Source organism: Monodelphis domestica, chromosome 1, assembly GCF_027887165.1.
Source record: "Monodelphis domestica isolate mMonDom1 chromosome 1, mMonDom1.pri, whole genome shotgun sequence".
Lineage (NCBI taxonomy): Eukaryota > Metazoa > Chordata > Mammalia > Didelphimorphia > Didelphidae > Monodelphis > Monodelphis domestica.
This window is the reverse complement of record NC_077227.1, coordinates 470,555,128-470,582,182: the sequence shown is the minus strand read 5'-3', so window position 1 is coordinate 470,582,182 and position 27,055 is coordinate 470,555,128. Positions and strand designations below refer to the sequence as shown.

The 27,055-nt window shown below is 38.9% G+C and overlaps 1 protein-coding gene across 3 annotated transcripts in view; it reads right to left on the bottom strand.

Moving 5' to 3' along the window:
* COL5A1 (collagen type V alpha 1 chain) overlaps positions 1-27,055 on the bottom strand; it is a 307,559-nt gene that overhangs the window by 124,986 nt on the left and 155,518 nt on the right. For all 3 annotated transcript variants that reach the window (XM_007475261.3, XM_007475262.3, XM_016433131.2), the window contains exons 6-11: positions 24,739-24,876; positions 23,030-23,275; positions 21,834-22,004; positions 21,438-21,494; positions 14,023-14,064; positions 13,686-13,748 (exon numbers count right to left, since the gene is read on the bottom strand). In XM_007475261.3, coding sequence (XP_007475323.1) covers positions 13,686-13,748; positions 14,023-14,064; positions 21,438-21,494; positions 21,834-22,004; positions 23,030-23,275; positions 24,739-24,876 — 717 coding nt within the window. The remainder of the gene's footprint in view (positions 1-13,685; positions 13,749-14,022; positions 14,065-21,437; positions 21,495-21,833; positions 22,005-23,029; positions 23,276-24,738; positions 24,877-27,055) is intronic.

The following is a 27,055-nucleotide window of genomic DNA, read 5'->3' as shown; positions in this document are numbered from 1 at the left end:
ACATGGGGGATACGATACGCAAACAACTCCATACCAACATGATAGGTATGGGATAAATTGGAGATAAGTGGAGAAGGAAGGCACCAGCATGAGGGAGAATTGTGAAATGCTTCTCTCAGAAAGTGGGACATGAGCTGGGACCCCAGGGAAGCCAGGAGGTGGAGACAGGGCAGAGAGAGTTACAGGCAGATGGGACAGCCAGCAAAAATTCCTGGAGTCTTCGGGAAATAAGAGTGTTTTGTGTGAGGAACAGCAAGGAGAACAGTGTCATTGGATTTTCCTGTGTGTGGAGGGGGGTAAGATGTTGGAAGGTAGAAAAGTAGGATAGGATCAGTTAAAAAAAAGCTTTAAAAGTCAAAAAGGAAGACTTTATATTTGATTCTGAAAGTCATAGGGCATCACAGCAAAGAACTTCACTATATAGTACAAACTATAAATAAGGAAAATAGAAATTCAAAGAAGGGAAAATGATGATGGGCTTAAGCAGATGGAGAAGGACTCAAGGAGTAGAGGAAATGTAAATAGGACCAGGAAAGATTTGGAGAGGTGAAAAAGAAGGGGGTGATATTCTAGGAACACAGAACAGCCTAAACAAAGTGAGGTAACATGTGATTCTAGGTAGGAAGGAGGTAATAATAGGCATTGTGTCAATCAACAAATTATCCTTCCAATTTGTTATATTTAAATAGTCAATCTTAAAAAAATAGTCAATCATAAATTTTACTTAAGTTATACTTAAATATACATTGAAGTAAGAACTCATTGATAAGAAATCCAAATTACTTAAGGTTATCAATAGAGGTAGGTTCTTTAAAATTTCTTTTTCAGTGGATCCATGTCTCCTCCATGTAGGTTATTCCTTTATCAGTTTACACTGCAACCTATCCAGGTCATTAACTGAGAATTAATAATTTGGAATGTGTGGTCATCCAGATAAGGGCCAGACTGAAGCACACCATTTCTTAACAAACTATCAAATATACAAATAAACATTCTTTCTAAGATGCCCCAAAATACTTCCAAGGCACTAATTTATGTTAAGATAATCAATGAGCTGATTAAAAGCACTTCAAAAAACCTCTTCCTTCTATCTTAGAATCAATACTGTGTAAGGATTAGGCAATGTGAGTTGAGACTTGCTCAGGGTCACAGAGGTAGGGAGTATCTGAAGCCAAACTTGAATCCATGACCTCCCAACTACAGACCTGGCTCTCAATCCACTGAGTAACCAGAGCTGTTCCCAAAACACTTATTTATCTGCATATTAATACAGGTTCCCAAATGACCTCAGCTAGACAACACTTTTAAAGTAATGAATGAACTTTGTTAGCAAAGTCTACTGTTGTACATCCTAGAAAATATTATTTTAAGGGAGGGAGGAAGGACGGAAGGAGGGAAGGAAGGAAGGAAGGAAGGAAGGAAGGAAGGAAGGAAGGAAGGAAGGAAGGAAGGAAGGAAGGAAGGAAGGAAGGAAGGGTAAGAGGGAAAGGAGGAGAAAAAAACACTATGGTTAATATAAGTGACTCCTTAAGAATCTACCTTCAAAATAGCAGACTCTGTAGCTTTAGTAAGGAGATGAGGGGGTAAGTATGTGCAGTGTGTGTGTATGTGAACAGAGGTAACCAGATGCAAGTTCATACACATAAATAAAACTTCTCAAATTTATCAGTTTTGAGAAATGTGCCTTTGTGAGAGAAACCTGCAACTCACCAATGATTTCCTCACTATACTCATTTTTTTCATAGAAAATAAATAACAGTGGAATAAATACAACTGCAAGTATTCTCTAAAGAAATTCATGGTAAAGAATAGTCACTCTGGATTTGGAACAATGCCTCTAGGATGTTAATTTTGAAAACTTTTACAGATTAGAAAATGGATCTAGCAGAAAAAAGTAATATTTCAGTACTGGCACAAACTGGCTTAATTGGTCTCCTTGTATCCACTTTCTCTTTTATTTATTCTCTACCAAACCCATCAAAATAATCTTCCTAGAGCACAAGCCTAATTATGTTACTCTCTTGCTTAAAATTTTTCAGTAGCTCCCAATTGTCTTTAGAAGAAAATGTACATTCTTCAGCTTAACAATGAAAAAACCCTTTACAATCTAGTGCTGACTTACCGAACATTATTTCTTTTCTTGAAATCGGATTTCCAGCCTTAGTGGCCTACTTGCTTTTCAAATCCAGTCTCAGACACTTACTAGTTGTGTGACCATGAGTGAGTCACTTAATTTCTTCTTTTTTTTCCTAAACCCTTTCTTCTGTCTTAAAAACAATACAAGTATCCCTTCCAAGGCAGAAGAGTGGTGAGGGCTAGACAACAGAGGTTAAGCGAATTGCTCAGCATCACTCAGTTAAGAAGAGTCTGAGGTCAGATCTGAACCCAGGACCTTCTGTCTTTAGGGCTGGCTTTCTATTCACTGAGCCACCTAGCTGCCCCTTCAATTTCTTCAACTATAATTTGGGGATATGATAGTACCTACTTTCCAAGGCTGTGCTGAAGATCAAGTGAGATATTATTTGTAAAGTGCTAAATACAGTTCTTGACATATAGTAGGTGCTTAATAAATACTTGTTCCCTCCCTGGAACTTAAGACTCCATCTTCTGACCTTTCTTACACAGGCTGCCTATCCCCTATGCTTTGGAAGTCACTTCCTCTTTATGTCTGTACAGCTCAAGGGCTCCCTCCCTCCTCTGGAAAGCCTTTCTCAAGCTCCCTCCTGGTTAGTGTTAGCTCCCTCCTCAAATTTTACTGTCTAAAGAATGTAAGCTTCTTAAGCATGGGGGTTCATTTTGTCTTTTTTTCTTCCCAGTACCCAGCCTAATACCTGGCACATTTTGGGGTCACATTTGTAATTTCGTCAGTGTAGGAACTTAATAAATGCTTGTTGAATTGAACTGAACTGACCTGGAACAGTAACATGTTTGAGAAAAATGAACAACAGATCTTAAGAAACCCCCATAATTTATCTGCATAAAGTATAGTCCCCTGAGCTGTAAGGCAGAAGCTGCATTTCAAACCAGCCTATCCATTTTTCAAGACTGCTGTGAAAATGGGTCCATGATATGGCTTTCACACTGTTTACTTAGCTCAAGTCAGACATATGGGACTCTCTGACTTAGCTGATGAGGAGTTGATAGGTACATAAGTCAGTTCCAGCTGCTGGATTAAAGGCACAATAAATAATTTGAGCTGGTCTCTTCTTATGGTTTTTCAAAATTTAGTACTTGATTGATGGGTTCCCGAATCATTACCTTAACTTCTTGTCCTTGGTCAAATATGGTGTTATGTTTTTTTTTTAAGTAGCTGTGTAACATTTCTTCTTTCCTCCATAATACAGAGTTTCACTCTCTCTGTCTCTCTCTGTCTCTGTCTCTCTCTGTCCCTGTCTCTCTCTGTGTCTCTCTGTCTTTGTCTCTCTCTCTCTCTTTCTCTCTCTCTCTCTCTGTGTTTCTGTCTGTCTGTGTCTCTCTCTCTTTCTGTCTCTCTCTTTGTCTCCCTCTCTGTCTCTCTGTCTCGGTCTGTCTGTCTGTCTGTCTCTCTGTGTCTGTGTGTGTCTGCTGCGTCTGTCTCATTCTCCAAAGGGTTATTTGGAATTTAAACAACAGAATGCTTTTACTGAAGACTAGGTAGGAGATTACTGGACTGGCTGCTGCTTTGCAGGGTAGATGTCAGAGAGCATACACAACAGTAATTCATTGCAAAATATTTGAGATAAAACTAGCAATTCTTTATCTTAAAATTAGTATGAAATGAAAGAGCATGAACCTCACAATCTAGGATTTGGAATAAGTTGGCGAACAAAACCCTGAACATTGACTCATAATGGCTGTGGGGAAAATAACTCCAAATCTCTCACAGCAGCCTTTATGTTGACATGTTCTACCTTCAGCACAGGAAAGAATCAGGAGTGAGAATAACAAAGCTTTCTAAAGGTTTTCAAAATGCTTGTGCTTTAAAAAAATTCGTAATATTCTTCTTGTATAGGCATAAATTTGGAATTCCAATGGCCTAGTTTGCACTAAATTCAAGATACAATAAAAACAAATCTAGGTGCCCCACAGCTAGAGGAGTAGAAAATTTGTGCTGTAATAGAAAGATCACTCAGATTGGAAATCAAGAGACCTGGGTTCAAACCTTGGCTCTGTCATTTAACTCATGACTCTGGGAAAGTCACTTAACTTCTTAGGAAGTTGACTATATGACCTCTAAGGGTTTATTCCAGCTCTAAATCCATAAGATTATGCTGTTTGTGCCACTCACCCCTAACAACTATACTGAGTCTGGATGATTCAGTTTACCCGTTTAGCATGGGGTTGGAAGATTCTGTCCTTCACATAGTTTATGTTATTTTCTGTGGGATTTTGCTTTCTTCAGAAAATCTCTCTCTTTTTTCCAAATCACCTCAGATACTTTACATGGCATTCCTCTTTGTTGAAACAACCAATGTGTTGCTAATAAGGGGATGCTAAGTGGCACAGGGGATAGTGTATTATGCTTGGCGTCAGGAAGCCTTAAGTTCAAATTTGGCCTCAAACTTATTAGCTGTGTGACCCTGGGAAAGACACTTAAGCTTGTTTGCCTCAGTTTCCTCATCTGTAAAATGTGCTGGCACAGGATATAGCAACCCCCCAAACTTTGCCAAGAAACCCCAAATGAGGACATGAAGAGTTGGACATGACTATAATGACTGAAGAACAACTCAACAAAAAACACTGCTAATAAACATTTAACTATTCATCAAAGCATTCCTCTAAAAGGTCACTACTGAGCAACACGATATTGACTTTGCTAGCAAAGTCCATTATTGTATATTCTTTTAAATATTCTATCGTGTGCCTTTAAGCAAAACTCAGGGAAATTAATGGGCATACCCAAGGGTGACATAGTAAATTGCTAAACTCATGTCCTCTGACCCTAAACCCAGCACTGAGACTACTGCATCAAGCTGTGCTCACATCTGTGTGTGATCTCTAGAGAATAAACCAGCAGAATTTCTCTCAAAATTCATCCATCTTGCATTCCACCACCAAGACCCCATTCCCTCAGCTTTTAGGGAATCGGGGAAGAATGAAAGCGAATTCTCCCTAAACATGTTTGAGATAGGCACAGTTCAAGATAGCAACTACCTATTCAGGGGCTAGATGAGTTTCCAGGCTGTGTATTTCAGTTTTATTATTCTATGGCTTAGGGAACCCTCTATATTATACTATAGTACAATGTATACATGTACAGAAGCATATATAAAGTTTTCCTGTGGCGTCTTATGACATGGAAACAACACTGCATTCTTAAAGCAGAATGGCTTGAGTAAGGTAGATAGGCTTTGTATCCAGAGCTGGGAAGAGGCTACATAGGTGTTGGCCAAGGATTAGGCTAGTTCAAGTTTGATAGTGCTTTCTAGTCCCAGCCCTACCACTTCTGAGCCGTATTTCCTTAAAGGAGTCACTTCCTTATCTACTGGCCTCAGTTTCCTCCTGTGCAAAATAAGAGATTTGGATTAAGTGATCAATAATATCCCTTTTAGCCTTTAGGTCCTGGGCTCAGCAGAGCATTAGCCCAACAAAAGAGAAATTATTATATTTTTCTCCTACCTCTCCAAGATTGATTATTGAGATTATACTGTTATGGCATAGATGGTTTGGGGATCTTTATGGTAGAAGAAACATCTACTTGGATGAAATCATGAACCATTGAAGTGTTAAACTACACATATATAATAAGCGTGTATGTATGTATGTATGATCTATAAGAAATATCACCATTTCTCATATTTTGACATTTTTTGACTTGAGCCTGGTAAATGTGTTTATAAAACAGTTTTTGTATAACCTTGCAAATAAGTCTTGAACATTTATTAGTCCACAAATTTACTTTACCAGCATGGCTTGCTCCCAGGAGGTAGAGACACAGTGAAATAAATGAATTCTATACTACTCACCCAGCATAAACTGTTACTTACAAGCCTGTGGTTATTTTCAAAACTAATACAGTACATGCCAGACACTGACTGCACATAAATCAGCCAACCCCATTTCATGCTGAAATTGCCTTAAAGCTGAGCTCCAGGACACCATAGAAGCAAACTGGGGAGACCAGCCACCAAGGGTATTCATTATACAGAGATCCCTCTAGATAAAGAGAATAACTTGGTACAATGGAAAGAGTCCCAGTCTTGGGGTTAGAAGACCTAAGAAGGTCAAACCCTGGCTCTGGTACTTAACTGTGTGATGCTCAACAAGCCATTTAGTTACTCTTAACCTCTCAGTTTTCTCATCTGTACAATAGGGATAATACAACAACACAGAACTGTTGTGGAGAAAATACTTTGTAAAGCTTAAAGCATGACAGGAATGGGAGTTATTCTTATTATCAAAAAGCTTACATCTGTCAGAAAGATTGGGCTTTACACCTGCTCTATGTACTATATCGGTATTTTGCCATCTGTACTTGTTATATTTCAGAGAATGTGATATCACCCACAGTATAACTAAACTCATGTGGCGATGAATAAGGAAATGCTGCTACACTTGACTATCTTTGGGAATGAGTCTGTGTAATCTGTTGGGGAAGGTGGGCTGGCAAAAAAAGAAGAAAAGAAAAAATATGACTTAGCACAGGTATATAGTTATCTTATAGAAGAGTTTTGTTGGTGAATGTTTAATAATCAGATCTGGGGCAGGGGGAGGGATGTATATGTGATACATTTTAAAGTTTATTTTGAATTATTAACATTTTTCCCATCACTCTCTCAAATTCAGACAACTGCCAAAACAATAACTGTGGCATCCGCAAATTTCCGAGGTATAAATGCTCACACTGAAAATTTTAATATCAGCCCTGTAGAGCTGGATCGAGTACAGCTCTGGCACAAGATACTGATCACTATTATAGAATTAAAGATTTCAAACTAGAACTTGGTAACTTTGAGACCATTGAGTCCAGCACCTTTATTTTACTTATCAGGAAACTGAGGCACAGAGGTTAGCTGACATGACCAGGGTCATACATTTGGGGCTAGCAATAGGCAGGGGCATTAGACCTTTGGTTCTTCTTTATCCTTTTGAAAAAGTTTGTAAGAAATGTCTTCTGGAGAAGATTCTGGGTTCTAGCATTCATTTTCATGAGGAAATGCTTTTCTGTCTAATTCTAGTCAATGCTATTACAGAGGATGAGATAGGGCATGTTGGGATAGTGTGGAAGGAGCTATCATTCTCAATAACTTCACAAACTTTAGGAGCATTATTTTTTCAACCAAAATACACTAAGTATATCATGAATGTACAAGCTTTGATAATTATTCAAAATCTATCAGGAGGTAACATTACAGAAGTTCACCAATACTATCTGGATCTCCAAAGAGTTAATTAGAAGATAAATAAGCTTAATTCTTTTTTGATGGAAAACTTGAAACACTCAATGAGCTTTAAAGCTTTAAAAACAGGGTAGTCACATTAAAAAAAACATTCTAATTTTATCATACTGGGGGAAAACTTATTTGACTATTTGCTACTTCAGACTGCTGGTAATTGGTATGTGTTGTTAAATGCATGGTCAAGCAGACAATAATTCACTATTATCATGTTCAGTTGCCATCTTAAATTATGCTAATATTACTTTCCAAATTAGAATTCTACTCCAATTGGACTCTGTTGAGCGGAGAGGGCTGTGTCTAGGGATGGGGACAGGGGTAATGCCTACAGGAATAATCAATTCCCAAGTAGGCTTTTATCATTTCATAAGTGCATGCTTGATCTCTACCAAACAGATGACAAGACTGTTGAAGGCAGGGACTCTTACTAATTAAATCTTTGATTAATTATTAATTAATAGTAGTTGCAGCTGCCAGTAGATAGTTCCCATGAGCCTGAACATTTCAGGCCATTTTTCCCTTTTCACCATGGTGTGGCTACTACTACTGGTTCTTAAACCTGCTCAGTGCTCAATAACTGTGGCAGACTAAACAACTGCTGTTGTGTTGTCAAATTCTGGCATCTTCACAAATGCCATCCATACTTTGTGAACACCCAGGATTCTAATGATTTCAGATTCTGTTAACTGCTTTGCCAATATTAAAAAATGGGAAGTCTATTAGAGTTGTTTGTCCACGATAATACACTAGTGATTTGCACCAGGGCCAAAAGAATCAATTCCCCCCAGTACTGCAATGAATGAGGTCCCATCTGGTCCCAAACTGGATCCAGTAGCCAAGATATGTGGGGTCCAGATTTCTTCATCCCCAAAACTCTTGTTGGCCCCAGAGTTAAGGCTGAGGGAGCCAGCTCAGAAGGGAGGGCAGCCAGCTCAAGATCGGCTTCCCAACAGAAGGAAAAGAGGAAAAGAAAGATTATATACAGGTTTAGGGTCAGTTACATATCCTAACTGTTAAGGATGAGGTATATAGAAGGGAAGCCCTTGATTTGGGTGGAAACCCTGGAAAAGTATAGGATTTTAACTCAGGGAGGGACCTCAGAGAAGTTCATCTCAGGGACCTACTGCATTCTTACTAGGAGCAAGTGTGATTGATAGATACAGATACAATCTCTTTAGTACCAGTTACCAATTCTTTATTCCTAACTGCTACAACTCTAGAACAAGCCCTGAATACTACCCATCAAGGCTATTGCAATTGTTTTCTCATAGGTTTTTCTGCCTCCACCCTCTCCACCCTACAATCCATCCTTCATGCCATTACCAATATAACTTTTTTCAAATTCACATATACTATCATGTCACACCTCTGCTCAAAGATCTATAGTGACTCCCTATTGCCTACTAGGCAAAGTTCTAACTGGCAGCCACATTATGACATACCCCTCTTTTCCCCCTACATTTCTAGACTTTTTTCATATAACTCCTCTACATACTCTACAGCTCCAGGAAAATTTTATCCCTCTTTGTTGAATGAACACTCTCTGGGTTTTTGTTTTCATGCTTTTAGGTATACTCTTTATGCTTGGAAAGTCCTCCCTCCTTCTCTTCACCTGCCCAACCTCAATCTCATCCCTTCCACAAACTTTTCTTTGGCAACACTGGTCAATAATTATTGTTCTCTTTGGACAGACCTCAAATAGTATTTTGTGTTACACTTCTCTAATGCATTCATCAGGTATGCTGTCTGTCCTAGTTATCTGTGTTTGTTTCTTATCCTTCTACTAGCCTATAATATAAATTCCATGAGGATGGGGACCATGCTCTGCTTAAACTTTGTTTATCCTCCAGCACCTATATTTTACAGTTCTTTGTATACAGTTAACTTAATAAGTGTTTATTGAATGAATAGGTACACTGGTATAAGAGATTCTGACATGATGACAAGGTCTTTGTAGGAAAAAAATTAAATGCTTGTTAAACTGATGAGAAACTACCAAACTTGGGGCACATATTCCCCTAAGTCTTCTAGTGTGTTTGGCAGGTCCTACTTAACCACTCAGACAATCAACATTCCTGAAGTCCCTTTTAAATGCAAGGATCTGAGGATGGCAGAGCAGCAAAAGGCTAGCCCCTGCCCTCAAGAAATAGAATTGTCTATTGGACAATGATTATGTGTGAAAACTTGGCTACTCTCAGCAATGCAATGATCTGGGACAATCCTGAAAGACTTATGCCAGGGAATGCCATCCACCTCCAGAGAAAGAACTTCGGAGTTGTCTTTCACATCAGTAGATTTACAGTTTTATTTTGGGGTTTCAGTTATGTACGAGTTTGCCCTTACACCAATGACCAATATGAAAGTGTGCTTTGAATGACAATAAAAAATTAAAAATTAAAAAAGAAATAGAATTGTCTCATTTGGGAGGGGGGCATAGGCACCCCAAAATAAAAGCCATCATCAAGCAGCATGTGGTTAACCAACAAAAGAAGGAACACATTGTAATTCAGACAATGAGGTCTAGAATATAGGAGATATAGATGCTCTTCTTTCTATCTCTAACCTGCCATGTGACCTTGGTGCTCTTTGAGCACCAGCTTAGATCATTCACAAAATGAAGGATTTGATGATTTTTCAGAATCCTTCCACCTTAAAACAGAAATGCATTCTAAAGATATATGATCGATCATGTAGTGCAATAGGGGTATGATTAGAGGGAGGGGGAAGGAAAGATCAGGAAGGGGGTCATGAATCATGTAACCATGGAAAAACATGCTAAATAAAAAAGGGGGAAATAGAATCCTTCCACCTTTAAGTTCTCCTTATAATATATCCAGCTCTAAAACTTAATGATGGCTAGCATGGCTTCACCAAGGAGGAGGGGCTTGAACTGACCCTTGAAGGGCAGATGGGATCTGCCTAGGTGGATGCTGGCCCCAGAGATACCTGTAACATGGTTTGTGGTACCAGTAGCTCATGAGCTTTACCATCTTCAATATCCAAACCTCCAGAAGATTGGTTATCTAAGAAGGCTGACATACCCAAGTATACATTTCCTAACTTCTGTTTCATTGACTGCAAGCTGTTTCTTTGCTCAATGAATTGCCTCAATCAGGAAATTCTAGCAGGATACAGGTATTCTTTCACAGCCTCACAGCCAGTCCCCATGAGACACCTAGAGTAGGTCTGGAGTTGTATTCTCTCTCACACCTTATTCCTCTAAATACTGTCAAAGGCTCTAGCCTCAAAGGTGGAGGCCAGATTATTATTGCTGGCAAGAAATCAAACTACGAAATATATTCCAGCCAGCAAAAGATACCATTCCATGACAATCATTCATACAAGCGGCACTAGACAGTGGAAAGAAGTTTGGTTTTTGGGAACAGATAACAAGTTCAAATCCTACCTTTGATGCTCACTACGTGTGTGACCTTGGGCAAGTCATTTGGGTTAAACTAGATAGATGGCTTTGAGGTACCTACTGGATCTGCATTTATAATCCAATTATATATATATATATATATATATATATATATATATATAAATCCCCAGGACTTTAATGATCAAAACTAAAGATCACAGTTCTATCAGTCCACAGCAATTCTAGCAGAGAAGGAAGAGTAAGCTTCACATGCCCAGTCACAGCTGGTCACCATCAATTCTTCAGCATTTCTCATGGGGAACAGAATTAATTCTGAGATATAGGCCCTTACCTGGGTATTCTTTTAATAAATCAGATGCCCTCTGGCATAAGAGTTTGGTTTTCCAGGAATATAAGGGAATCCTAACAGGTCTGGAATGCTCAGTAGAAATTATACCCAGCATTTGTGGTTCCTTTGCTGTGGATGTTTGTTTGTTTGCTTGGCCCCTTGCTACTGTGGAGAAAGCTAGGAATAGCAGGGTACAGAGCCAAAAGAAGTGTGGGTATATCTAAATAGCCTGTTTGACAAAAAAGGTCTTTCAATCCTGACGTGGCAAAGAGTGCCACACAGAACTATCCCTTCACACCAAATTTTCAAGGCTATTTGTTTCCCAGGCCTCAGCACTTCCAGTTTGGAAACTGACAATCAAAAAAGTAAAGCGAGGAGAATTTTAAGATGCTATGGCTCATAGATTTAGGACTGGAAGGGACCTCAGAGGCCATTCTGTCCAATTTTCTCTTTTTTTTGATAAGGAAATTAAAGCCTGTGGAAGTCTGATGACTTGTCCAAGGTTCCAGAGCAAAGCTGGGATAGGAACCCATCTCTATTTACTCCAGTGCCAGAATTCTTTCCACTGTCTGCTCCACAGTGAGTGGCATTTCTATCAGAACTTGAGAAGCCACATAACAATGTGCCCCCCTCTGCCAATAAAAGCTCTTTCTCTTATTCCCATCTATCCAAAATACTTAGAGAGAGCATAACCTATATTCTAACCTCCATAAAAACCTTCCCTGATAAATCTAGCACTGATACCGATTTCTCCATCTGAAGTCCTGCAGCATCTATTGTCACAAGATCAAATAGTTTATCACTTCACTAGATATGGCCTCATTTTCTCTATATAAAGGGTAATCCTGTTAAAGGCAAGCACCATATCTCATACCCCTTGTGGCATCTTTCTGCTCTTGAATCCCCTACAACATCCAACAATCAATAGTACACCTGCATCAAAGAAGGAGCCATGAGCAAAGCAGATCTGTAGTAGCTCAAAAGAAATACGAGAAAAACAAACTTAGAGGTATCTCCATTCCAAATGTTCATATGAACCATTTGTGATTGACTTATGGGTTCCTACCATAGTCAGCCACACTGTACATTGGCCGTAACACATTGATGTCACTTTGGTCCTCTCAAGTACGAAGGACAACAATCATCCAAGATCATGGGTATGTGCTTCCTCTTCCCATCTAGACTATAGGCCCCCTCAGAGCAGGCTTTGTATTTTATTCATCTTTTTATTTTCTTCCCACAAGGTCTAGCACAGAGTTTTATACAAAGGAATATTTAACATACTTAATGTTATTATTGTTATTTGATCATTTCAATTGTCTGACTCTGTGTGATCCCTTTTGGGGTTTTCTTGGTAAAGATACTAATGTGATTTGCCATTTCTTCTCCATCTCATTTTTTTCAGATGTGGAAACTGAAACAAAAGTGTTTTATCCTAGGTTCGTACAGCCAGTAAGTGTTTGAGGCCAGATTTGAATTGAGGAAAATAAGTCTTCCTGACTCTGGGCCCAATGTTCTATCTACTGCACCTCCTAGCTGTCCTCATACTTATGGATTGATTTTAAGAAAAATCCTGAAACCCTAACTTATAGCTTTCAATAAATTTAAAGCATCTTCAATATAGACCGCAAACACCAAAGATTTAATACCACCCAAAGCCTTACCCTAGTGCCCATCAGATTCTTTCTAGAGAGACATGTTGGTCTTCAAAGTCTAGGCCTTTGGGCATCAAAAATACATTAGACTCCCTCTGACCTGTTAACCTGACTCCATTCATTTCATGTGAAGAGGGAAAAGGAAAAATCATAATAATGCAGTATTTCTTAGTCCCACTAGATGTCAGACCTAAATTGTAACTACTGCTAGTACCTATAGGAACATTCTCTGGAGAAATGAACCATGGAGGTATGGGGGTGGGAAGGAGAGATAAGAGAAATGTGGTAACAAGACAGCCTAGTTTCTTTTTCTCCCCCCCCTCATACTGGTAGGAAAAAGTCGATTTAGAAATTCATCTCTTACTCTCAAGGTATTTACATGAAAGAAACAGCACTGATTTGCCCTGGGGCTTGGGAAATGAGTGTTTTTAATAACCAGAGAGAGATGAAGTGAGTTATTGGGGCCACTGATAAATTCCCCAAAGGAAATGGGGGAGAATTAAATGTAGAAAAGTAGGGCAGTCAATGTGTGATTTCCAACCCAACACTGTTCCTATAACTGGGGCTGTGGCACTGCCTAGGTATAGTTCTAGTTTTACATATCAGTTCTGATTCAAACTCAGCAAAATAAGGGTGAAGATGGTATTATTCTGCAGAACCAACTCATTTCCAATACCTGACAAAAGCAATCCTAGACATAGTGAAAGGGAAATATTTGGATGAACCACCTGTTTCAAGAAGCCTCCTAGAATTCCATTCTTCCAGCTTTCTTTTGATGTGATGGCCTAGGGCCATCGGATTCCCCAGCTAGACTAGGAGAGTCTTAAGGTCAGGGGCAGTAACTTATCTTTCTTAGTTTTCTCTCTCAGAACCCAGCACAGTTCCTATATGAAATATTTATTAAATAAACGAATGAGTGCAGAAAATCAGAGGCCCAAACTTACCCTCTCTCCAGGATCACCCACTTGCCCTGTTGGGCCAGCAGTCCCAGGAGGTCCTGGAAGCCCCTAACAAAATAATATGAAAGAAGGACATTGTCATTCAGTTGCAATCTAGAAACATTGTATTGGTCCCTTATCCATTCTCTCAATGGCAAAGGATGGTACCATCTACCCCACTCCATTCTCCCTGAAGTTTTCCTTCTCTCTTCTTCCCCAGGAAACAGAAGCCCAAGATTCTTTAAGTTCATTATTTCTTTCCTTTCAGTCAGTTCCACTCTAAAAGGAACAGAATCCTCACTACCATGTCATCGCAACCAAACAGATTCAGCTAGCTACTTACAGCAGGGCCTTCTGGGCCAGGGGGGCCTTCAATAAGCATTCCCTGAAAGAGAAACAAACAAGAATAAGGGTTTCTGAAGCCACAAAACACATATTTCACCCCCCCCCCCACAATCCCATCTCCAAGAGACAATATCCACGGGGGGCTTCTGAGACCAATATAGATGCCAGTGGCTTAGGGTTCCTTTGGAGACCGAAGGACAGGGTTTTCTGTCTCCCCAACCCAACCGCATACTTAGGCGTCTCTGGTGGTTTCCATTGTCTCCCCTTCCCAGTTCTATGCAGTGATTAGTCACATGTGTCTCTGTAATTTAGGGGCTGCGGTAGGTGGGGGATAACATAATGTTACTCTATGGTTTTCATGCACATATTTATCCATTTGTATAATATGTAAGTACAGAACACTAATCACTAAAGTAGCAGGTATCCTTTAAGGGTAGAAAAAAGAGAAACCCTTTAAAATCCAAAGAGAGAAATGAGTTCTTTAAGTAGAGTCCCAAGAATCCACATCTGCCTTTCCACAAGATCCAAGTCTTCTTCTAAGCCCCTGGTTCCCACTCTCCCTAAGTTGTCATCATAATCCAGTCGCTTCCCCTTCAGGATGAAAATCAGCCCATGAATGCTAGCACAGGCCTGGAGAGGAGGAAGCCCCTGGGATCAGGTTACACTTTACCCCAGGACAAGAGCCTCTTCAGAGGTCAGGGTTGATGGGAAGGTCATTTCATGATGGCTCAGGGCCAGAAAAAGAAGAAAAGGGGGAATCCTGTGTAAAAGGTTGGTGTCCAGTCACTGTGACTTTGTCTCTCTGTCTAGAGAATGGAGAGGAGAAATAAACAGAATTCTTGCCTGTGGTGCTCTCAATTCTTAAATAGGAAGGGATCTTAGACCACAGAACACTAGGGCAAAGCATATTAGAGTTAGAAGGACCTTAGAACAACAAAGCAACCTATGGCAGCCCTAGGAGGAACTTTAAACCATAGAATGTTTATAGAATGTCAGAGCTAGGAGGAACCTTACAACACAGAATGTTAGGACATAGAATGTGAGACCTAGAAGAGAGTTTAGTAATCAGCTAGTCTATTTCTCTCATTTAACAAATGGAGAACTGGGACCCAAATAAAGAAAGTGATTTGATCAAGGCCTCTTCTTCATTAATAATCTAATTTTCTTCTAGAGAGTGACTTGAATTTATAGCTGGATTATCTGAGGCCCTGTCTAATGACTTGGGAAAGATGAAAAATTATGAAATATCAATGGAATAGGATACTATAATGCCATAAAATTGTAAGTATAAACAATATGAAGAAATATGGAAAGACATATAAATTGATGCCAAGCAAAGATAACAAAATTAGAAGCACATGAACACTGACCACAATAAAGAAAACAAACAAGAAAAGTGGCAACAAAACTTTAGAAGTACATGAACTGAAAAGAAATAAGAAGGAAACATAGATTTGTTTATTATTACTTTTCCTTTCTTCCTTTCTAAGAGAAAAAATGTAAATCAGATTGTTTTGCTTTTATGATAGGTTTGATTCATTTTTCATGTCAAGTATTATTAAGTTTATAATAAAGAACATTTTAAATAAATATAAAAGTATATATAGCAAAATAATACATTAGTTTAATAAATATTAAATTATCTTGATTCATTATATTTAATTATATTTTTATGTTTGATATGACTAACATATGCTATAATAAAACCATTGTAATATAATAATGTTTTGATAAATATTAAATATAATAAAGGATTCCAACTATCCATAGAAGAGGGAAATAAATCACATTAGGGCAACTAAAATAATGAGAAATGAAATAGTCATGGTTAGTAAGTTTACTGTATGCTCCCTTAGCCTCTTCAACAAGGGTCACCAGGCTTCTTTATAGTAGCCAACAAGACAGGACTACAAAGGGATATATGCTATGTTTACTCAGATGTACACACAAAGAAATATTTGTACATATTATGTACATAGAATAAGTTCATCCTAGCAACCTCATAAATCTCAGCTTCTTCCCAAAAAGCAGCAATCTTCTGCTTAGGACAAAGCCAGATGAAAAAGATTTAAAGAAGGAAGAGAGATTACAAAGATAACTAACTACTAGACATTGAAAGAATCAGAGAAAACCGCAGCTTTCTTTATAAGATCAATTGACATGAATAAGGAACCAAAGGTTTAATTTACGGGGCTCTTCTAGGTACTCTGATAGAGAATTTTTTTGGAGAACTTGTGTTGGAAAGGAATTAAAAAGGAATTTGAAGTGTTCATGAAGCTTCTCTACCTAGGAGAGATATATGTTAATTATCAAAACTAATAATTTATTAATCTAGAGGCCAACATTGACTTATTGACTTACATTGATATTTCTGTTTCTCAGCTTAATGCTTTTTCATTTCCCTGGTGGAGGCTGTCTTCATTTGGGTTCTTAGCATATCGAAATGATATTTTGAAAATATATGATCATTACACCTTGCCAAGTTCAACGAATGTAGCCTTTGGGATAAAGCAACCCCCCTTAATGAAAGCTACTAGAAGTTAAAAACATTTAGAAGAGATCAGAAAGGTCAGCCTTGTTAAGTCTGGTAGGAAATGATGGTCAGAAGACAATGTAAACGCCATTAAAAATAGTAGAGGGTACAATTCCAAGAAAGTGAGTGGCTTTTCCTACAGATTAGATAGAATTCTGGACAGGCGTAGAGGCAAGTGTGGAAAGGTTTGCTATTCCAAATAGAGGGAAACTGAAGACTTCTCTGTGCTTTTGAAAATACAAAATAATTAGGATACTCCCATCCCTGGAGAATTTTCATCAGGGAACAAAATGCCCCTAGATTTCAGTCTGCTTCTCATAAATTCTTTTCTGCTTCGCTCAGTTGAGTAGAGTGCCCTTAGAAAGACCTCAGAGCCTTCTAGAAAGTCCTGCCAGTTGCCCCATCTATATGGGCAACATTCAAAAACATCTTCTGTAAAGATGAGGGGGCCTTTGGCTCCCACATCTAGAAGGTAACCATCTGACTCAAAATAGACTAAGCCCTTGAGAGAAAGATTAAGGTTAGAAGACTGTATTGGGTTGAGGTGGGGAAGAGGGAGAAGGTGAAAGTGATGGTTAGGAAGATGGTAAAGGTGGGAGGGGGAGGAAGAAGGAAGAAAAAGGGGAAACCCTAATTAGCTAATTCATGATACAAGCATTCTTGGCGTCTCTCAGGATTCAGCCATCTGTTTATATGGAGCTGAGACTTCAGGGACATCTGGAGAAACTCCAGGTTGAGAAATTCCAACTGTTTATATTATCTCCTCCAATGGGACTGACCAAGGAGGCAATGGGCATAGCAAATAGGATGGGGGTGGGGATAGAGGAGCCACATTTCAAGAAGCCATTGCTGAGGCCAGAGAGGGGGAGGGAAATCCTGTCTTAAGTGAATCCAGATGGCCCCCATTTTTTTAAAAGAAGTTGAAATGCATTTTCTGGATACATTTTTTGAACTGATTCTATTTTTGCAGTCTTATCTTCCAATCCACTCTTGTCTGCCACTTTCCCTAGCTTTATTCCCAAAGGAGAATACCCTACCACAGTCCCTAGCACCTCCATGGTATTTCCAGTTCCCAGAAGCCATAGCTAAATTTCGTAAAACAGAATACTAGCGAGTCACATGGATAATTCAAGTGTAAGAGAGATGGATACGTTTCCTAAAGAAATCGGACAAATGTAGACTTGCCCATATGATATCATCAAGTCAATAATTCTTGATTAAACCTAGTCTCATCACTTGGGGACAGGGATAATCCTCAACACCTTACCAGCTACATTATGTAACCCAATACAGCTTGATCATTTACGGAATCAATGGGGGCAATCAAAAGTCAAGGATGAGTTCTCTCAAAGATAATTCATCATGATGCAGACTCCAAAGAGATTGCAGCAAATCTAAGCTTCTTAATGAGAGACAAGCATAGCCCAGAAGAGGGAGAAGCAACATTTGGTCTCGTTTCCTTTCTGGCAGTAGATGCCAGGATTTGAAAATAGTTCCACCAGCCAAATTCTTTTGGGATGATTCTGCCTGAGCTGATTGCAGTTCCCCACACACTGCAATTCCATCTCTTGAATTTGTTTTATAATTTTTCAAATTGGACAGCATGGGGCAGTTTGCCTTTCACTATTTTCCTTAAGTTCCTTTGCATGCCCCTGCTCCAAACAGGCCTGGCTACATTCCATGAACCTGCAGGGTGTCATTGGGGTGGGGAGAAGGGATACTCTAACTGAAACCAAAAATGGGTTTGTTTAGCAATCCACAGAATAAGGGTTATGAAAAGGCCTAGTCCTCACAGGGACAAGACATATACCACCAGGAGGGGCTACTATTTCATGGCTGGAGTTTAGCTCTATCAAATAAGGCTATATGTTCTCAGTTATTAAGCATAATTAGGCCATAGGTTGCTAAGCCTAATTTAAGGCAGGATTTCTTAACCTGGTGTCTGTGAAATTCTTTAAAAACTTTTTAAATCCCATTTTAATTTAGGTTATCCCAAAGTTCTTAGTTCAACTTTAAGAAATTAAAATTGGTTTACTAGATATTCCTAAGTATTTTATTTTCTGCTTTTGAAAACATTTATTTTGTAAAGGGGTCAATAGGTTTTACCAAAAGTTAAGAACTTCTGCTCTAAGGACTCTAAAGATTCTAAAGAAAACACACCCATCATTGTAAGAAGCTTAAAGGCAAATGGAAAATGGGGAATCCAAAGGCTCAGTAGACTTCTTTGCCTCATTCTTTGGTTTTGTTTCTGGCCAGATAAATTACTGTCAAGATGAGAGCTTCTCATACAACCTTCCCAGTTTTCATCTCTGGAGGCACCAGTATGGTACAGCAGATATAGCACTGGGCCTGGAGTCAGAAAAACCTTAGTTCACATGAGGTCACAGACAATGACTAATTGTGTGACCCTGAGCAAGTAACTTAATCTCCGTTCACCTCAGTTTTCTTCCTTCTTTTTTAAAGTGATGACTAGCAAAAACCTCCATTGAAAATATAGTGCCTGGGGGAGGACTAGGAAAGAACATGAATCTTGTAACCATGGGAAAATATTCTAAATTAATTAATTAAATAAATAAAATTTTAAAAAAAGAAAATATAGTGCCTTTTTGACTTGGTATCCCTACTGAGTACAAGCTAGATACTGTGCAACATTGTCCAACATAGAGCATAGAAAGATTGTAGTTCACTCTGTGTATGCCAGGGATGATCACAGAACCCAATATTAAGAAGCCCTAAGTAAAGAAGGGGGCATAAATTTGTCATAAGAGCACAGAATTTATAGAGCAAGAAAAGACCATAGAGAACAGATGATCCTAGGTTTAGAGATGGAAGGGATCTTAGATGTTATGAAGTTCAAATCTCTCATTTTTACTGATAAGGAAACTGAGGCTAAAGTAAGTGAGCTGTCCAAGGTTCCAGAGGAATTAAGTGGCAGAGACTGGATTCAAAACCAAATCTTCTGGCTCCAAATCTAGGCTTGTTTTTCCCCCCTATCTTGGTATAGGGCAGCAGAGAGTTTCCAATCCTAGCCAATGTTTGGAAAAACCTTTGATTCCCCAAAGTGTGCACATTGGACTTAGGAATGCCCTCTGAAATTGTCATCTCTGAACCGCTATTCAAAACCCAGTCCCAAGTTTGGGGCTGGTCTCCGCTGCAGTGGCAGCCATCATCATCTCTTGAATTTTAACTCAAGTGAAACGTGGCAGGATGGACAAACTCTGGAATCCTGGCTCCCTCTCAACTCTCCAGCTTCCCTAGCCCCAAGCCGACTTACCCCAGGGGCGGCACTCCCACTGTGGAAGCTCCAAGAAGCCACGCCCAGTGTTCTGAGCTACTTGGCATCATTCCCCTAGCTCCTAGCTCTACAGAGGGCCTGACCACAACTGCTAAGTAATTCTGAAGATTTTGGTAGGTCTGTAATCCTTAGCCTAGACTTTTTGCCCAACTACCCCCTACCCACCTCAAAGCCACAAACAATTGGCTCACTGAAACTCAAAGGGAAATCCTAGAACCATATGGAAAAGGCATGCTTCCCTAACTGTATTATGAACTCATTAAGAGAAGGAAACCTATTTTATACTTCTCTGGTAGCCCTCCATAGTGTTCAGAATGCCACTTTTCACAGAGTAGTTTCAATAACCAATTCAACTCAATAAAGAATCATGAAGTGCCTCCTATATTTGTAGCACTATGTTATGTGTTGTGGATATAAAAATAGATATCACACAGATTCTACTCTCAAAGAACTTTCAGTTGAATGTAGAAAAAGCCAAGGACATAGAAAACTGTGGTTCAAGTGGGTGATGTTTAAGAGCAAAGGAAATGTCTAGGCCATATGCTATGAGAAATTTGAGGAGAGAGAAATCTCTGTTGTCTGTGAAGGACACGGATGACTTTTTGGGAGTGAGAGCACCTACACTGAACCTTAAAAGAAAGGGGGTGGTGCAGCTAAGTAGCACAGTGAATAAAGAGCCAGGTCTGGAGTTGGAAAGACCTGGATTCAAATCTGTCCTCAGATATTTCCTACCTGTGTGACCTTGGGCAAGTCTCTTAATCTCAATTGCCCAGTCCTTACTGCTCTTCTGTCTTAGAATTGATACTAAGACAGAAAGTAAGAGGAGAGAGAGAGAGAAGGAAGGAAGGAAGGAATGAAGGAGAGAAGGAAGGAATAGACTTCAGCAGATGGTTATAAGGAGAGTAGAGACATGAAGAGTCCATCCCAGAAATAGAAAATTATATGTCCATGGTCATAGAGATAGGAGAACCCTAGATGGGAATGGAGGATGGATAGCAGTTGAGATGGGCTAAGGTAAAAATATCCCAGGGCATATAATTAGACTGGATTAGGTAAGTTGAAAAAACTTAGTTGAAAGTCAGAAAGAGATTCTAAGTAAATTCTGTTGATTGACTATCTAAGTCTCAGAGTTTCCCCTAAATGTTCTCTCTATAGGCAGTACTTTGGCAATATTCATGTTTCTTACATGACACTGTATATACTTTTCCCCATCTTGAATAAATTTATTTGCCTAGGAGGTTTCTCTCTTGTCATTTAATTAATATGCACTCCCTTCATTCATTCTAATGAGGTTTTTAGAGTTTGTGTATTTATAGCAATGACAAGCTTGTCGCCCACATAGTCTTTTGCCATTCCTGAGTAGCCTACTGAGGCAAGGAACAACTGAGGAATTAGCTTAGGTTAGTATTCAAACTGTTCTCACTTTCAGCAGAAACATAGAACCATCCAAATTACACACACACACACACACAAACCAGCCTCTCTGATGCCATCATCTTCCAATGAGGAAGGCATGTTGGGGAGATCATGTGGGGCAAGATCCCTCTCAGTGAGTTTTAAGAAGGGGGGTACATGACATGCTTACCGGTTCAATGATTGCAGGCTCTCCTTTTTGTCCTTTCTCACCTCGAGGCCCTCCAATCTAGAATATGGAGACAGCATAAGCATCAAAACAGAGATGGCATAAAATGCTGGGCTATCAGTGGGGTCCATTTTACATGTCTCTATATGGGGTTCATTTTCCATGGTGGATAAAAGAATACATTTACCAGCAGGGGTTCTGTGACCCCCAAAAGCTTCAGGTTTAATGTGACACACTTTGGGAGCATATGTTCTAATTAATGGTCTTGGTGTAGTCTTGGTCTTTCATGTGGAGGATACATCCCTTCTGAAGGAAAATACTGAAAACTAATAGAGTTCAGGCAATAAAGAGTTACTCTGCCCTACAGAAGACTCAGGCACAATTATATGTCATTCTCACCCCTTCATAGATTGTATCTTGGTTTGCAGGCATTCCTGGTCCAATTTCTGATGGAGAGATGGTGGGATCAAAATAGGGATCATAGTAATTATCAAGTTCTTTAATATTTTCCACAGTAAAATCACTGTCTATGTCATCTCTGCCTTGATCTGGGTCTGGAAATGGTCCAGTCTAAAGTGAGCAATAGGAAAAACACAGCAATGAATAACAGCAAGGGTAGCAATCTGTGTACTCAGAGTTCTTTCTGCAGAGCCCACAACCTCAAGAGCTGCATCAGTGGAGACGGGGGAGAGAAGCTCCTGACTGATGATTTCTCTCTCCTAGAGAAGTCCGAGAGAAGATAACCCATCCCTTTAGGAAATAATTCAATTGGACAAATATACATAGTAAGAGTACTCATGGGTGAAGCATTGTATGATTCTTGACATTTGCTCAAGTCATAGGCATATATGTTTATAATGAATCAGAAGGGAACTTAGAGGTCATCAGGGGTCCAATCCTCTCATTTTATAAGTATGAAACAAAAACCCAGAAGGGTAAAATTTCAACTCTAGTTGTATTTGCCATTCCATTTAAGGAGAATTAGGGTATCATAACTCATAGCTCATGCATCTCGAGCTGGAAGAGACCACAGATGACATCTTATCCAACAACCTCATTTTACAGATGAAGAACTAGAGACCTTGAGAGTTTAAGGGACTTGTCTAAAGTCACACAGTAGTAAGTAGCAGAGGCAGGATATGAACCAGCCTCTAGAATCTAAGCTGCCTGCTGATCTAAGAACCCACTCTCTTTCTATTTTACCATATTGCCTCCAAGGCAGAAAAATTCTAACATTGTTAATATTTATTTTGTCCACTAATACCTTAAATTTATGTAGTCTGATTTTTCTGAGTATTTTCATTTGCATTATCACATTGTTCTTAACAATGGCATATTTGTGTGGACTTTTACAGTTTACAAAGTGCTTTATGCACAGCTATTCAACTGATCTTCATAAAAATTTGTGAAGTTGAGAAGACATGGCTCCTCATGCTCATTTTACAGTGGAGGAAGTTGAGTCAATGACAGAATCAGAACCAGCACCCAGATATCCTTATTCCTGTTTTCCACTAAACTAGGCTGATTTCTATATTTGAAACTGGTTATCTCCCCCTTGTCCTGAGCCATATTAAAAATAACAGAAGAGAAATTACATTGGTGGAGTTGGTGATGATAACAGTGCTGGTGGGAATCTCAGCTCCTCCAACGGTATCAGTGGGCTGGTCAGGAATATCAATTTCTTCATTATAGGTGATATCCTCATAAGGAGGTGGTGTGTAATATTCCTCATTGATGGGTCCATACTCATAGTCACTCCCTCCCAGGTGTGGATCTTCTTTGTCATCCCTTTCATCGGTTTCTGGGACTGGTGGTGCATAGGTTGGAGGTGGAGTCTGCTCCTAATAGCCAAATGCACATCAACATACAATTACCCACAAAGCACATACAAGAGATATTGAGGCAAATGTTTAAATCACTGAATATTTGTACCATTGGTATGACTAAGAGCACCGGAGTAGGAACACTATCACACACTGTGGCCTTTCCAATGATAATGCACAGATTGCATTTAGATATGTGCCTGGCACCATGCTAAGTGCTTCATGATTATTTCATTGAATCCTCACAACAAGCTTGGGAGATACACATTATTATTACATTCTGGAGGAAACTGAAGCAGACAGGCTAAGAGGCTTTTCTCAGAGTCTTCCAAAAAGTAAGCATCTGAGGCTGGATTTGAATTCAGGTCTTGCTAATTCCAGGTCTAAAGCTCTATCCACTGTACCACCTAGCTACTTCAGCAGCACAAGTAGTCAAGCAAGTTAGTATGCAGGAGACAAGATAGAGAGGTATAGAACACTATCCTATGAGTATTGTTTTTTAAATTGGAAAACTAAAGAATGTTAGATCTAGGCTTAGACATCAGAGATTATTAAATCAAGATGTGTACTGGAGCTAAATGGAACTGCCCTATGTGACCATTAAGCTTTCAGGGTGGGAGTTTTTGCTACAAATCAGGGCTTGGTTTACATTTTTGTTCATTATCTTGACCTAAGAAATGCTAATAATGAAAATTAAGCTTAAGAGTGTGTGGTCCTATTTTTTTTTCTTGGAGGGCCCAGTTGTTAAATATTTACCAACACACCCTGTATCAGTCTATAAACAATGCTGGAGCTCAGTAGGAGTGCAATAGAAGGTTCAGGGATGAAGTCATTATCAGACCAAAGGCCTGAGGATGATGAGCTAACAATAATCATTATTATAATAAATAGGCATTTATATGGTGCTTTGAGGTTTTCAAAGTGCTTGGCATGCATTACTTCATTTGAAATTTGCAATATCTCTGATTAAAGAGAATCCCAATCACAGCTGTCCACTTCCCTTTGCCACTCCATCCTCCACCTCAAACTTAACTCTGTACAAACTCTAGGCGGAACCATTTCATTAGCACAAAAATAAAAACCTACAGAGGGCAGCTGGGTGGCTCAGTAGACTGAGAGAGAGCCAGGCCTGGAGATGGGAGACCTGAATTCAAATTTGGCCTTAAACACTTTCTAGCTGTGTGACCCTGAGCAAGTCACTTTACCCCCCATTGCCTAGTCCTTACCACTCTTCTGCCTTGAAACCAAATCTTCTAAGATGGAAGATAAGAGCTTTAAAAAAGAAGAAAAAATAAAACCTGAAAATATTACCATGCCTATCAAACAGAACAATAGCTATATAATACACAATCACCAACTATGTGTAGTCTGCCCAGGTTTACACCTACACCAAGTTTATCATTTCCTCAAAGCCTCCTAAAAGAAACCCCAAACAAAACAGAGAGGAAACAGGTGCACCCCTCCTTCTGTCTGGTCCATACCTCAGCGATTTCTGTAGCTTCTCTAGCAGCTTCAACAGGCTTTTTGGTGGGAGTTGTGGCTTTTCCTGGATCATCGGGGTCTTCATAGTATGGATATTCATAGTAATAGGTCTCACCATCTCCATCTCCATCTGGATACTGCAAAGAAATCACAGCAAGATTTTGAGGAGACAAGGCCCCCGGAAGAGCTTTTTAAAACCAAGGGAAACTTCATCCTTAGAGGATTTTTTAAAAAATGTAAGGTTTCTGTTTTATTTTGTTTGTTGTTCTTGTTTTGGCAGGGGCAAGGGGTTTGCTAGGGGTGGGTGGGGGAAGGGAGTGAAAAGAAGTATTTAATAGGGTCAGTGAGGAAGATATATTTTCTAACTAAATGACCCTGGGTAAGTCACTTAACCCATATTGCTTAGTCCTTACTGCTTTTCTGCGTTAGAACCAATACACGGTATTAATTCTAATATGGAAGGTAAGAATTTTTAAAAAAAGAATCATTTAATAAACTTATACTGTGTGGACAATAGCTGCTATTTGTCATGTAAAAAAAACAAGAAACTATAAAAATGAAGTTTCAAACACAAATAACATGAAACAAAATCTTAACATCTTTCTAAAATAGTCTAGAGTTAGGCATTGACTCTTTCACAAGATAAGGAGACCATAGAGTCATAAAAACATACGTCCACATCTCCATTTTATGAATGAGTCAATTATGCCTTTAAGAGGTAGTTATTGGTCCAGTCTCATTACTAGGAAGGGTCAAACCAGGAAATCTGAGTCCCACTTTCATAGTGCCATGGTATCACTGAGCCCAATTTTAAATGGACTGAGAGGATCTTGCTATTTAAGTTCACTTTCTGGTGTATCATTTTTAGATAGAAGATTTGGATTCATTCTAAATAGCTCATTTTATAAATAAGGAAACTGAAGTCTGGATGGGTAAATAATTTTCTGGGTAACATATACATAAAGGTCTGAAGCAGGATTCAAACCCAGGCCTCCTTGCTGCTTAAAGTCCAGCACTCTATCCTCTATATCACATTCCCTCTGAATATTTCCTTCTATTTATATCTATCTATCTATCTATCTATCTATCTATCTATCTATCTATCTATCTATTTATCTATCTATCTATCTGTCTATCTATCCATTCATCTATTAGTCTATTTATCTATCCATCCATCCCTCTATTTATCTATGAATCTACCTACCTATCAATCAATCTATATACACACACATACAAACACATAAATTCACTAGATTTTTATAATTTATTCTTTTTTTATTAAAAAAAATCTCTGCTTAACATGAACTCAAATACTTGGGAGATGTCTTGTTCCTTGGTCAGCCCCTATTGGAAGAATTATGTTTACTTGTAAGCACCACATTTTCATAAGGCAAATATGATTCAATTCCATAAGCATTTATTAAGTATGTATTACACGCAAGTTAATTGTGTCATGACTAGGATACAAAAATGAAGATGGGACACTGACAACCTTGACTGTATTCAAAGGAGGCTTATCTATATGAATTCTGGGGAAATATACTAGGCCTAAGAACTGGAAGTTCTAAGATGGGAGATTTAAATTTAAGCTTAAAGAACTTTCTATTAATCAGAGATGTTCAATAATAAAATGAACTACCTCCAGAACCTTGAAGATATCTCAAGATTATTAAGTGTGAAAAATAACATAAAGACTGATTTTTAACTGGGTAAAAACCATACACATATTCACTGACAAAGACTAGGAAAGAACTTAGAGAGGTGTCAAGAGAAGTTAATGGTTAACTTGGTTTATCATTTTCATAAAGATCTTAAAAATTATTCCGGTGGTTCTTCTCTCTCCAAAACCACTACCTCTACTCTAGCTTTTCATCTTAGTATAGAATGTTATGCATTACAGTGATCTTTGTGATGTTTAAAGGTTCTTAAGGTCAGGGATATATCATATCTAAAATTGTTATCTCCAACAAAAATTTGTATGTCTCACAGTCTCTCACAATTTATGGTGTTCTATGTGTGACAAGCATTTTTAATAAATGTTTATTGTATAGTAGCATTGTAAGATCCTAAAAGAAATGTCTTTGACCAATTAACCAACCAACAAATGTTAAATGCTCAGTAGTGTGGCTCCACCCATGGGAGATGGAGAGGAAAGGGAATATAGTATTACAGGTTGAATTAGCTTGCCTGAATAGACTTGTTTCTAAAATAGAAAAAATTTTTACAGTTTTCCATTAGGAATTGGCTGTTTTTCCAACTACAGTGCAGACCAGAAGCATTCATCCATCCAGGTGACACCATCTTCTCCAGGCTTTG